General features: G+C 44.4%; 1 protein-coding gene across 2 annotated transcripts in view; it reads left to right on the forward strand.

Moving 5' to 3' along the window:
• Nucleotides 1-12,716, forward strand: part of arid1ab (AT-rich interactive domain 1Ab) — a 54,946-nt gene that overhangs the window by 23,334 nt on the left and 18,896 nt on the right. For both annotated transcript variants that reach the window (XM_086279116.1, XM_086279117.1), the window contains exons 2-4: nt 199-420; nt 2,725-3,414; nt 4,230-4,337. In XM_086279116.1, the coding sequence (XP_086135242.1) occupies nt 199-420; nt 2,725-3,414; nt 4,230-4,337 (1,020 nt within the window). The remainder of the gene's footprint in view (nt 1-198; nt 421-2,724; nt 3,415-4,229; nt 4,338-12,716) is intronic.

Here is a 12,716-nt window from a genome sequence, read left to right on the forward strand (position 1 = left end):
GGAGGTATGACTGAACCCTCTAATAGGGACTCTAGACATGCCATTACCATCAGCACTAAAATCACAATAATTGTGTGGATCACACAGTTATTTCTAAAGTCCGCTTCACCATACAGCTTTAATGTCAGAATTGTCATTCCAGCAATCTATTTCGTCAGTTCATGGATGTATCACATATTCTCTTTGTATCTTCTCCAGCCTCCAGGCCCAATGGACCAGGTAGGGAAGATGCGCAGCCAACCATATGGAGGACCCAACCCCTTCTCGCAGCAGCAGCAAGGACCTCCCACAGGGCCTGGACCCCAGCAGGCAGGCTCTTACCCAGGGCAGGGCTATGGCCCTCCGGGCCCTCAGAGGTACCCTATTGGGATGCAGAGCCGACCACCCGGAACCATGAGTGGCATGCAATACGGACAACAGGTCAGTAATGATTAACTTGGCTCTCTATTTGTACAGTTTTAATTGAAACCTTGCACAACCAATATTTGCTGTTAAGACATTTCTGTGCAGATTATTTTTGAAATATCTGGTGACTTAGGCTAAATTCTTTTCATCAATTATGCTAGTAAATTTAGCAGATTGTCCACTAAGTAGGTGATGAGATGTTTTTGTACATTTTGGTTTACTGCACCAATTTAAGAGTCCTTAAAAAGAAATGTAAAATAATTTGAATAAGAAATATGACAAGAAAAATATTTGTAAGGTGATATGTAGCAGTCGAGTTTAAAAAAAGCAGCACTGTGCAGTCAGAATTTATTCCACAAATTTGTACCATCTAGTGAGAAGAAGACATGAACTAGGATAAGAAACTACAGCATGGTTTCAGAGGAGAGCCTGTAGTATCGATAGGGTAACACTCTTCTGCCATACTGCCAGAGTAATAGAGCATTGGAACAACTATGTCATTACTAGAAAGTCTAATCCAGGTCAAAACAACTCTTCGTTAGCAGAAGATATTTAACAAATGTCATGTATCCAGGTACAGTGACTTAAAGGAATTGAAAGCCATTAAGGCATGACCCTGTTCTGGCTGTCATAGGGAAGATGGTGTGTGTGTGTGTGTGTGTGTGTGTGTGTGTGTGTGTGTGTGTGTGTGTGTGTGTGTGTGTGTGTGTGTGTGTGTGTGTGTGTCATATCTGACAGTTAGCTTAGCATAACAATTGTAATTAAACAAAAAGCTAAAGATCTGAAAGACTTACAGTGTGGCCCTGTGTCTGTTTTTTTTTTTTAACTAGATATATCTTGTAAACTAGAGAGGATAAAGTGCATTAACATATAACCAAATAACGTTCACCTGCTCTGCTAGACATCAAAGAAATATCAGCATTGTCACCTTGAGTGTCTCTTACCTTGCATACTTAACTTATTATTTAAAGTCCTGTTTATTAGGGTGGATGAAAGCCCCAACCAAAATTCTGCCTCTTCTGTCACACCAACCCTTCCTCAACTACATCCACGAACCTCCTCTGAAGAGTCCAACCAAACTGTGTTTCTGTATCTTTTTCACTTGAATCCCAAAAGGCTCTGAAGAAAGAGGAGGGGTGAAAAAAACTCTTTACAGGGATAGACACAAAAGAGAGCAGCCCATCAGTTTCCCACTGTCTGATTTATTTTCATGCTTGAAAGCCAAAGATGGGGGGGAAATCCAAGCTGTGTCGACAGGCACAGTGGGCAGCACCTTCTGACAGCGTTGTCCAATTGAAAACGGCAAACATCCAGTTTGCTATAGCTACTTACTCATAGCTAGGAATAAGCCCCTTCTTGAACTCTCTCAGCCAGGCAGTTCATCTTAACAGAGAAATGCATGCAGGGAATCCCGTAGAGTGAAGCCTTTTTCTTGTGCGTCCGCTGCCTGTGGTCTTGTGCCCATTGTGTGGTGTGATTATCTCATACTGGCCTGCCTGGTGTTTGACCGTGGACTCGATAAGTGCCCTGCAGAGAAGAAAACGGCTTCCCCGCCTTTGTCAGACAGATACAATACAGCCACTTCATGTTGTTTTAAATGTGAGGCCATTCTTTACTATCTTGTATTTTCTTATAGTTCTCGAGTAGCTGAGAACCCCCTCACCCCCCTTCAGTCCCCTTGCGAAGAAGAAAAAACCCCACACATGGCTCCCCCCCCTTCTTCTTTTCTTATTACAGTGTTTCCTCACAAGGTCAGCGCTTTCTCCTTCCATGTTCCTTGAGGGTAATGAAACAAAAACACTGGTATTGAAAGGCATTCCGCGAGCAGGTTCGGGCAGAATATGAAAAGGCTCATATTGAAGTTCAAGGAGATGAAGTCAAAACTCAATTTTTATTTTCATGCCAGTAATTTAAAGTAATACACGGCTGAATTCCGACACTTGGATGCTTTTTCTTATGTGCTTTGACTGATCAGTTTATAGTGAGGAACACACCACTCAAACTGAGGGGTGGGGGGGCAGTTTGTCTTTTCTGTTTAATCTGTGAGGAAGATGAAGAGATGCTCTGATTACTCTGTGGAGAATGAATGGTAAAAAATGAAAACTAAAGAGGTGACTTTGAATATTGAGTTATTTTTATATATTTCTGCAGATCCCATCAGTACACATGCTGTATTCAGGTAGTGACTGATATTCCACAGAGGGGCTCCGGATAGTAAAACTGTGCCTGGTTGTGTCTGCTCGCACTTTCAGATCAAGCATCGCTAGTCTTCCCCTTTGAAGATAAACTACTGTTGATAACTGATATCCTATTTTCTAGATGTCAGCATATGGACAACAGGGCCCAGGAGGCTATGGACAGCAAAGTCAGGGCTACTATGGTCAGCATGGCCCTGCGCCTCACCCTGGACAGCAGCAACCTCCATACTCTGGCCAACCCCAGGGAACCTCTGGACCTTCATACCCCCAACAGGGCCATCCTTCACAGACTCCAGGCCAACACGGGCAGCCAGGACCCCCATACCAACAATCTCAAGGTCCCCACGGCCCTCCTCAGAGTCAACCTCCGTATAGCCAGCCCCAGCAGTCTCAGCCAGGACAGCCACCCTATGTATCTCCCCAGCAACAGCAGAGTCAACAACAGCAGCAGCAGCAGCAGGGACCTGGTCCGCAAAGTCAGCAGGGCTCTCAGGGCCAGCCTGGGTACCCGCAACCCTCTGGTCCAGGGCAGCCACCACAGCAGCAAACCCCACAACAACAAGGGCCCCCACAACAACAACCACCACCACAACAACAACAGCAGCAGCAGCAACAACAACAACAACCAGGAGGTCCACCTCCTCAAGCCCAACAGCCTCCAGGTCATGGCCAGCAGGGCCAGCCATCACCATATTCTCAGACTCCCCCGCTGCAACAGCAGCAGCAACAACAACAACAGCAGCAGCAACCACCACAACAACAACAGCAGCAGCAGCAGTCACCTTATCAGAGGTTCCCACCTCCTCCACAGGTAATCCTTACACAAAACTCTATTAGAACACTTTAGCTGTAATTTGATGTGATGTGCTGTGTCAGGGGCAACTGTGTTTCCATTAGCAGGAGATTCCTGCGCTGACACATGCTCTTGACTTTACTGTACTTAATCAGTGCTGTAATGATGTCCGTGCCGATCTAACAGTGGCACTGTAAACTGCCTGCTTCCCAGGAAATGCCTTCACTTGATAACTTTCAATAGTCGGTTGAAAAGAACATTGCACGCTCAGCTTTCCATAGCAAAAACACATGGAAGAAGTGAGATGCTGCTCTACAAGGGTTAAACAGGGAAACAGCCATGAGAGCTTTTGAATAAACCTTTGGTGTGGCCCACTCAGAGCTGCTTTGTTGGTAATTAAGCTTTAATTACTTAGTTAATTAAACAGGCTCCTGTCTGTTAAATGGATAGTATGAACAACAGGAAATGGACCGCACACAAGACCGTTGACAGAACGGGGCAGTTTTTAGTAGTTTCTTGTAAAAAATAAATAAAAAAATATGATAAGTTGAAGCACAAGCTGTAGAATAAGCAGTGAGTTTTCCCCATGCCATGTGAGCCCTGTGGCAACACAAACATGACGTACAGTAAATATTCAAATCACAGTCGGTCACGGCTCTCTACATTTATCCAGCCCAGTGGAGATCTGTTATTTGTATCAGTGTGACAGTGGTTATATTAGCTGTGCACTGCAAAAAGGGAACAAGCAGTAATAAATGCTCGACTCTGAGATTTTATTTTATTTTTTTTTACATTGTGTCCGTTTTGTCTCTTGTCTTCGTTCTTCCAATCAGGAACTCTCCCAGGATTCCTTCAGCTCACAGTCCAGCGCTCCTCCATCTAACCAGCCAAACAAGAGCAGTCAAGAAGACAGCATGCAGGCGCGGCCATCCAGTCTGCCGGTGAGGCTTCTGTCTTCGCTTTTAACTTCTGAATTTTGTAGCAGGTTTCATCGCCAGAATTCCACAGACCACATTCACAGACGCCCTTGATGAATATCCCACAGAAGCAACATTTAAACTAACATTTATAAACCATTTGTAATCGTAACCGCATAGTCAGCCCAACATGTAGGACAGCACTGATATAATTAGTGATGTTAGTCAGACTTGATTGAATTCAGAATCTATAGCCATATGTGGTAGAGGAAAATCACCCAGCTCTAAATGTCATTATGGCTGCCTCTGTGAACATGTTATAATATTTTTCCTTTATTATTTCGATAGAGTGGAGTGGAGATTGACAGGAAATGTGGGGATAGAACAGGGGAATGACATGCAGCAAAGTTCTGGCTGGGTGTTGATCCGGGAACTAGGCTGCTTTAGCCGATTTGGTAAGCGCCTAAAACCCCTCGACCATGGGTTCACCCCTTAAATGAGATTTAAGCAAATCCCATCCTGGTGTTTCTTACTCTGTACCCATTTCTCCTGCTTGAAACTCAGACTAAAATTGAACTTATTTCTCAAAACAGTTGATGTTTACTAGGCTTTGCTCTGTGATTCAGTTTGAGTTACTTCATAGGTGAATTTGTATAGTGTCACTCAGAGTGAAGCAAACATGCAAATGTGGAGTAAATGTTGGCTTTTGGATTCCACCGTGCAATCGATTGTGCTTGTGAATCCAATGGTTTGGTAGTCAATCTATTCAGAGCAATGTGATGGAAATGTTATACATGATCACAACTCTGTGGGTATCATGTGCTTTAGTAGAAAAAGGCCCAATATTTTGTTCTGCAGATGTTAGTGGAGTAATAGCTTTGTTGCTAAATTCACAGTATCTTGAGAAATTTCTCCCTCCTAGATGGAATATTTGAAACCAAGTATCTCCCACCCTCTACCTAACTTCCCCCAACATGTCGTGGCAGATCGTCGTCCCTCTCCTGGAGCCTGGTTCTGCCAGAGGTTTCTTCCTCTTAAAAGGAAGATTTTCCTTCCCACTGTCGCCAAGTGCTTGCTCATAGGCGGTTATCTGATTGTTGGGGGTTTCTCTCTGTTATTCTAGGTTTTACTCTACAATATAAAGTGTTTTGAGGCGATTGTTGTTGTGATTTGGCGCTGTATAAATAAAGTTGAATTCAGTAGTATCTGGATATCAGTGACAACAGCACAAGAATTTTTGAAGGAGAGGTAAAGAGCGCTATAATGTTAATTTAGACCCCAACCCTTCCCACAAGAAGCTGATAGCACGAGCAAGCAAAGTCACGGTTTCCATTTGCTCTTAAAGAGCAAAGAAATCAGAAAGTGGGGAAAAATAGTTCTGCCTGGATAAGGATTGTTGAAAGTGAAGCAAATCTCGCATCTGATAGCCCTCTGGCTAAGATAAAGGTGAGAGAACCCCCCAACCCCACACACACACACTCACCCTCCACCAGCCCTCCACCCCATGCTCTGTGTTAAAGAGGTGTCTCGCTGTAACACGTTGCAGTTTCCATGGCAGTGTTTATAGGTCAGACTGCAGATCTAACCTCATTCTGGGCCTCAGGGAAGGAGAGTGAGAAATGAGATCATTAATAAGAAAGAATGAAAGTGAGGGAGCAGAGTTTGGAGGGGTGGGAGGGGGGGAGATGTGTGGGACTGAGGGAGTGCAAGCAAATAACTTCAAATAGTGTGAGTGATTGGTTGGAGTGGAAGATGCTGAAAGAGGGAGGGATGAGAGGCAGCGCTGTCTACGCCAGTAGGGGATGCCCTCAGGATGTGTTTCCCTCCTCTTTTATTTATTTCCCTTATTTATTTATACACCTCTCTGTGGACCTGGCCATTGGTCAGGAAGGCTAGGCCAGGGCTATTTTTATTTATTTCTTTATTATTATTATTTTTACTTTCTATCTTCTCAGGGATTCCCCATCAGTGTTGTCTGATTGGCCGACAGAGCCATTAATCTGGTTATGGCAGTGGTAAACAGATCTCCTCCTCCCGTTCTTTTTCCTCCTCATCCCTGCGGCACCAAAGTGTGTGCAGATGAGACCATGCTAACTCAGAGTAGAACCCTGCCAGCCTGAGTCCGAGCAGCTGGGGTGACACCTGCAGGTGTTAGAAGTAGATGTGCATCGATGATACCTGTTGTACAAGGTGCTGAAGTTATTCTGTAACCTCTGCTAAACTATAAAAGCGGCAGAAAATATCACCAACAAGTCAGAAATGCTGAGAAAAGGATTTGTGACAATGAAACTCTACAATAAAGAGTGGTGTAAAAACTCCAATGCTTTGTGCGATAGAACTGAAATATGTGTAAAGACTGCTCTCAGTAAGAAAAAAAATAGTACTTAGCCCGGTCCTTTCCCCCGAACTCAAAATAAATGGATGTGTTGTTAAAAAAAGAGCCACACATTCATTACAGCCTGCATCACAATTCTGCTGTTGTTAACAGGACACCTACTTATACAGACAGTGGTCCTTACTAGGGCTGGACGATATGGGCTAAAATTCATATCGCATATAATTTGAAGCATGTGCGGTAACGATATATATCGCGATATATTCTTTTCTTCTGTATAACGTATTTTCCACACTATAAGGCTTTACATCCATGCATCCATGAAAACAGAATTTATTTAATTTAACGGAGTTAGACGTTAACAGGAAATTAGCTCGCTAGTTTACACCTAAACATTTCATACCAAGTTCTGACAGTGACGCTGGAGGATGAACGCCAACTTTTTTTCCACTCGATAAAAGTTAACGTGAGGGATTCTGGTGGTTAGGGACAAATGCAATCGTATAGCAGGATGCTATACACGGGCCAAACTTCAGTCAGGAGAACAACTGAGATTATTCGTGCACAATACAAGGTTAGTTATTAATATACTGCAACAACATGGGACTAGAGCAGCTGCGAGAGAATTCAACATTAATGAATCAATGTTACGGAAGTGGAGGTAGCGCAGTTTTTGGCTTTCCCCATATTTCAAAAGTGCTTCATCTCTTTGCTATGACTGTCGCCCGCCATAATTTGCAGATGATAATGGTTGTAGCCGCTGCGATGCTTTCGACCAAAACAGGCGCAGCTTGATGACATCATCAACATGCGCTATCGCGATAGAGCGATATAGTCAAAATCTCTATCGTTGGCCAAATTTATATCGTTTCTATCGTATATCGTTTATATCGCCCACCCCTAGTCCTTACTACTAGCTAGTTGAGGTAGGCAGCTCGAGCTATGCTGTGTCACACACATAACATGGCACTCTCTACTTATACCATATAACAAACACAGCACAAATTGGCGGTCTGTTTAATTTTTATGTCGCTGCCCTGCATCACTATCCATCCCTTCTAACACCTCAACGTCCACCGACAGGCTCTAAAAATTATCACTCCAGTTTTTGTGCATGATTTCTGGGGACCTGTGAGGTCGGAGCCCAAAAACCAAAGTCTTAACTGCTCTGCCATAATAAAATAATTTCAAACGTGAGGTCACTGCAGTAAAGAAAACAAGATGCATACTTGTATAAAAAAAAATGAAATGATAATAACATTTGTGACCAAGGAATACAAATATCAAAAAGAATGAATGTAGTTATAGTAACTCGCTAACTTGAGCCGTTTTCGGGCTTGAATGTGAAGTTGCCCTTTGTCCCGTGTTGAACACACCAGGAGACAGTCAACCTCGGATTTGTTGTCACCACTGGAAAACCTCTGTTTGGTTTAGGTGGGAATTGGCCTGGATGGGTACCTATTGCATGTGCTCACTTTGACATTGTTAGGAAGCAAGCCAGGTTTGGAAGTAATATGTGTAATATCTGATCTGATTATTGTTGAATTTTTCTATTTTAACATGCAGTTCCCCCAAATAACCGAGAGAAAGATTTACAGCTGCAGTCATAAAAAGAAAAGATGATTTAAGGGGTCATGGTCAGACTTGTTGGGGTTCATATGTGTTGGTTTGACCACATATGAAACCAAGGTTGTATAAATCAAATGTATAGAAATGTTTTTTTGTGTGTGTGTTGTCCACACACAAATTCTTCCTTGTATTCTAGCCCAATAAATGTGGAGGTTTTATGTGGTATGATTATTTTTATTTTACACTTATTAGTGGATTGATGAGTGTAATAGATACAAATTTTCCTGTTCTTGTCTCAAAATAAGTAACTGGTACTAAATTGTGTTTGTACTTCTCTCGTTTAGGAAGCGTTTGCTAATCTAATCTTAAATAACTAATTAGCCTTACGCCAAGCAAAGGAGCGTATTTAAGTGCATCTGTCAGAAAGAAAGGTACAGGTTTATTTTGAAGGGGGGAAAAAAGTATGTTTATTTTGTAAGAACCTGCAGTAATTTGTATAGACTCATTTCTTTTAATCTGCCTGAGATCTTGTTTGAATCCCGATCCAACAGCGACTGAGGGGTAAATGCCATTTAGCTACTTTAGTAGCATTCGTGCAGAGCCAGCCAGACATCACCTCATCGAGAGCACAGATGGGTCTGTTTGAGGCAGGTGCTTAAAAACCCAGCGTCTGTTAGGCCGCTGCTGAGGTGGGAATAAAGGTGTACAGAAGGCTCAGTGCCTGCTGGAAGGCGCAGGTAGGAGAGCAACAGTCGGTTTGAGAACAGGGCTGCGGATAAGAAGTGGAAGAGAGAGAGATTAAAACAGAGAGAGACACACACACATGTGCGGTCAGAGTGGAACTAGCTGAGCAGGTTCAACTGGTTCCTGGTTTGTTTTCACTCTGGCTCCAGGAGACACATGCACAGTTTAACTGTTGAGTATTTACCTCGCTGTTCATTTGATCAGTTCTGAGGAATCCTTTTTTTATGTTTTTACCGTTTGGTTATCTAACTGAAGCTTGTCTTGGGGGGGGGTGAAATACAGCAGCAAAGTAGTAGTCTTTGTGGTCTTCGAATATACATCTGGCCTTATAACACTTGTGGCATTTCAAGGAAAGGAAATGAATTAAGAGATAAGAAGTAGGTGAGGGAAAAAAAGGGTTTGTGTTCTTTTTTTCGATCAAATACTTCACATTATTGACTCTGTTTGTAATGAATAACCATAGTTCATGATTAAAGGGGGGACTCTGCCATTTTTTTTTTTTTTAAAACACATGAATGACTTAGCTCTTCTTGAGGAGCTATTTAATTTCCCCTCTGGCAGCTCCTCAACGAGTTTGATGTCTGTGCTAATGTCACACGTCTGGGACACACCTTTAATGTTGACGTGTGATGCTGGTCAGATTTTTGGGGTGTCTGTGTGTGTTGTAGTAGTAGCCATGCAGACGTGAATACTCGGGAACTCGTTCGTCTAGGGCCCAGCAGAAGTAAAGCAGGCGTCTTTCATACTCCTTAGATGTGACATTTCCTCTCTGTGTAAAAACCGTGGAAAGGGGAATAACTAGCAGGACACCATCAAGCCCCGTCACTCCCACCCACCTCTCTTCTAGTCTTTTTTTTCCCTTCTTTTTCTTTAAAATCCCCTTCTTGTCCTTTCCCAAGTCTTTTGTACACCCTTTCTCCACTGTGGGGCTAATCCCACTCAGGACCGCCCACTGCTTGTGGTGCTCCTCTTTTCTGATGTGTCTGAATGTGCTCTAGACTTAAGAGGAAGGTCACATGTTGGTCATACACTTGCACTCGAGTTTGTTTTTTCTCTCCTCTGTCCTGGTCCTCTGGTTTCTCTTCTCACAATAAGAGTCTTTACCGTTAGTAGAATGTATTTCCCTAATTATGCAGATTCTTGAGCCTTATGTGTAAAGTCATTGATGCATTTCTGCTATTTGTGTTCTCAAGTTCCTGTTTTTTGTTGTTTTGGTTGGACAGCCATCCACTGAAGATCCTAGTTTTCCCCACCTTTAAACGTATCACTGCTTATCTTGAGTCCCGCCTTTGCGTGAATCCACTCTTATCCAGAGCTCAGGGACCACCCACACCAACAACAGTTCCCCCCCCCCCCCCCCCCCCCTCTTAATGACCTTTAATGTTATGTGCCAAGCCTTCTGATCTGGAACCGAGGGATCTTCCAGCCTTGCTGATCAACTCCGAGTCCCCCCCTCCCCCTCCCTTCCCTTCCCCTCCCTTCCTTCTGCCTCCAATCCCCATTCCCTCCTCAGCCCAACCCAGCTCTGCTCTCATGCGGCAGCTAAGCTTGTTTTTGCGACATAGCTCTGGAGCAATCAGCCTGACAAGGCCGGCCCACTTTTTTTTTCTCTCTGTCTCTCTCTCTCTCTTTTTTCTCCTACCCAGCCCAACCCCCTCAGCGCCTTTTTCATTATTACACTCTGTTTTTGTGCAGCATTTCTTTATTTCTGTTTGAAATATATTTCTATATGAATATATTTCTCCCCCCTCTCTCTCTGACTCGTTCCTCTTTCTGTCTAAATTCTCGTTTTCTCTTTCCCTCGCCTGCGCCCTCCTCCCCCTCTCTTTCCTTCCTCGTTCGCTCTCTTCTCTCAGTAAATCAGCTTTCATAACGCTGTGCAGCGCAGCCTTGTTTTGCGAGGTTCTGACAGTATTCAGAGTCCTGGGCCAGTTTCCTGTTGCTATTCTGGGGGCCTTGCTTCCTGTGTGGACATGTCTTATTCAGATTCCAGGGTGCCTCCCCCCATTCTCCCAGCTCGTCTGTTTCTTTCTCCTTCTTTTCTTTAGATGATTTTTAATGAATCTATTTGAGGAAATTTAGTCTGTTGACAAAGTGTCTTGTTTTGCATTTACTTCACTGAATTGTTTCTCCACCTGGAAAAAAAAACACCCCAAAAACTTAACAAAAAAGCCCTGACACACACACACACACGCACACACAGAGTGCATCAAGCACTCTCCCTTCTGCGCTCTCTGCACACTCACTCACTCTCACACTCGCGTGCACACTCTCCCATGCCCCTCCCCTCTGCCTCCATTTTTGCTGGGCTGAGCTAGTTTTGCAGCACAAAGACTGTGGCTGACTGCAGCACTGTATGTCCCTGGCTTTCTCTGGCGCTCGCTGGAACAAGCTGCTGAGCACGGACTGATGAAAAGAGGCTGACAATGAATTTAACTCTCGCTCTGCGAAATATCCCTTTTCATATTACATATGATTTTTTTCCTCCTATCCCCAGTTAATTCACTGCTGGTGTCCGTTGCTTTAGTAGCGCCCTCTAGACACACTGTGTGACAGTAAGAGGGAGGGGCGTTGCTGGTCTGGAAAGCAGGCAGACTGGCTGTAGAGGTCTGGAGCTTCCCCACCCTTCTAGCTCCCCCACCTCACCCCGAGGCCCCTCCAGCCCCCTCAGCCCTGCGCATCCCATCACCCCTCACCTCGGGCTGGGCAGCTGCCTGCCTCACTCGGGCATCTGTGCGCTGCCCTGGGACTCCCTGCTACTATTGTGATCTCCACAAAAGGCCCCCCACGCACACACCATCTCCCCATTATTCACAGCAATCAGACCCCTCCAACCACCCTCTCCCTCCCTCCCTCCCTCCTCCTCCTCCTCTCCACCGCCTCCCTTCATCTACTCTGTGGTAGCTCCACACAGGCTGCTGCAGTGTTTGTGTGCATTGCACACCTCCTTTTTTTTTTTCCTGTTACCCCCACAGTGAAGCTCAATTAGGCAAATGTGGAGCGTTTAAAAAAGACCTCCCTACTTATTGATTAAGATTCATAGTTGGCCTAGATTTTTTTTTTGACTGCAAGCCTGTATCACACAGCAAAGTAAAAGCTGAACAGCACCGATCAGTGTCAGAAGGATTAGATTTTCGTATATCGTGGCATCCTCCCCTTTTTTTGTTTTTGCTGGTTCACTCTTTCATCTTCTACTTTCTGTTCCATGTTATTATCCTACCCACGCTGCTGATAAAGTAGCAGTGTAATGTTGATCTCTCGGGAGTTTGAGCTTGCTCATCTGTGGAGGTAGTAGACATTGTGTCTGAGATATCTGTCCCCAGCAGGGTGCTGTGAGCGTTGTGACACCCTGCTGTTGTTGTCACTATCCACCTTTGTTATTTACCTTGGGGAGATGAAATTGCACAAATGCGATTTGTTAATTTCAAACACTAACTGGGGTTCGAGTCATCTGCTCGGTGGCATATATATATGGTAAGAGTGCATGGCGCACCTATAGGGTGCTTTGGCTGTGCCTGGAGTTTCTCGTCTGTCTGTGCTGTGTGTGTGTGTGAAACCCTGTAATGGCTGCTGCTGCTGCTGTTTGAGGCAGGGGCCTGCCTTGCTTCTCCTCCTTTCTCCAGTTCTTCCCTCATAGTGGGATGGGAGTGCCCCCTTATGGTTGAGCTCAGCCCTGCAAATCTTGAGCTGGGGCTGGAGCAGCCTCTCCCCAGGTCTTTGGTTGACTTCCCATCAGCCCTTGGTATGTGGATACA

This window comes from Aulonocara sp. 'chitande type north' Nkhata Bay, linkage group LG22 (genome assembly GCF_057382095.1).
Source record: "Aulonocara sp. 'chitande type north' Nkhata Bay isolate Kocher_YH1m ecotype deep benthic linkage group LG22, A_spYH_male_GT1.1, whole genome shotgun sequence".
Classification (NCBI taxonomy): Eukaryota; Metazoa; Chordata; class Actinopteri; order Cichliformes; family Cichlidae; genus Aulonocara; species Aulonocara sp. 'chitande type north' Nkhata Bay.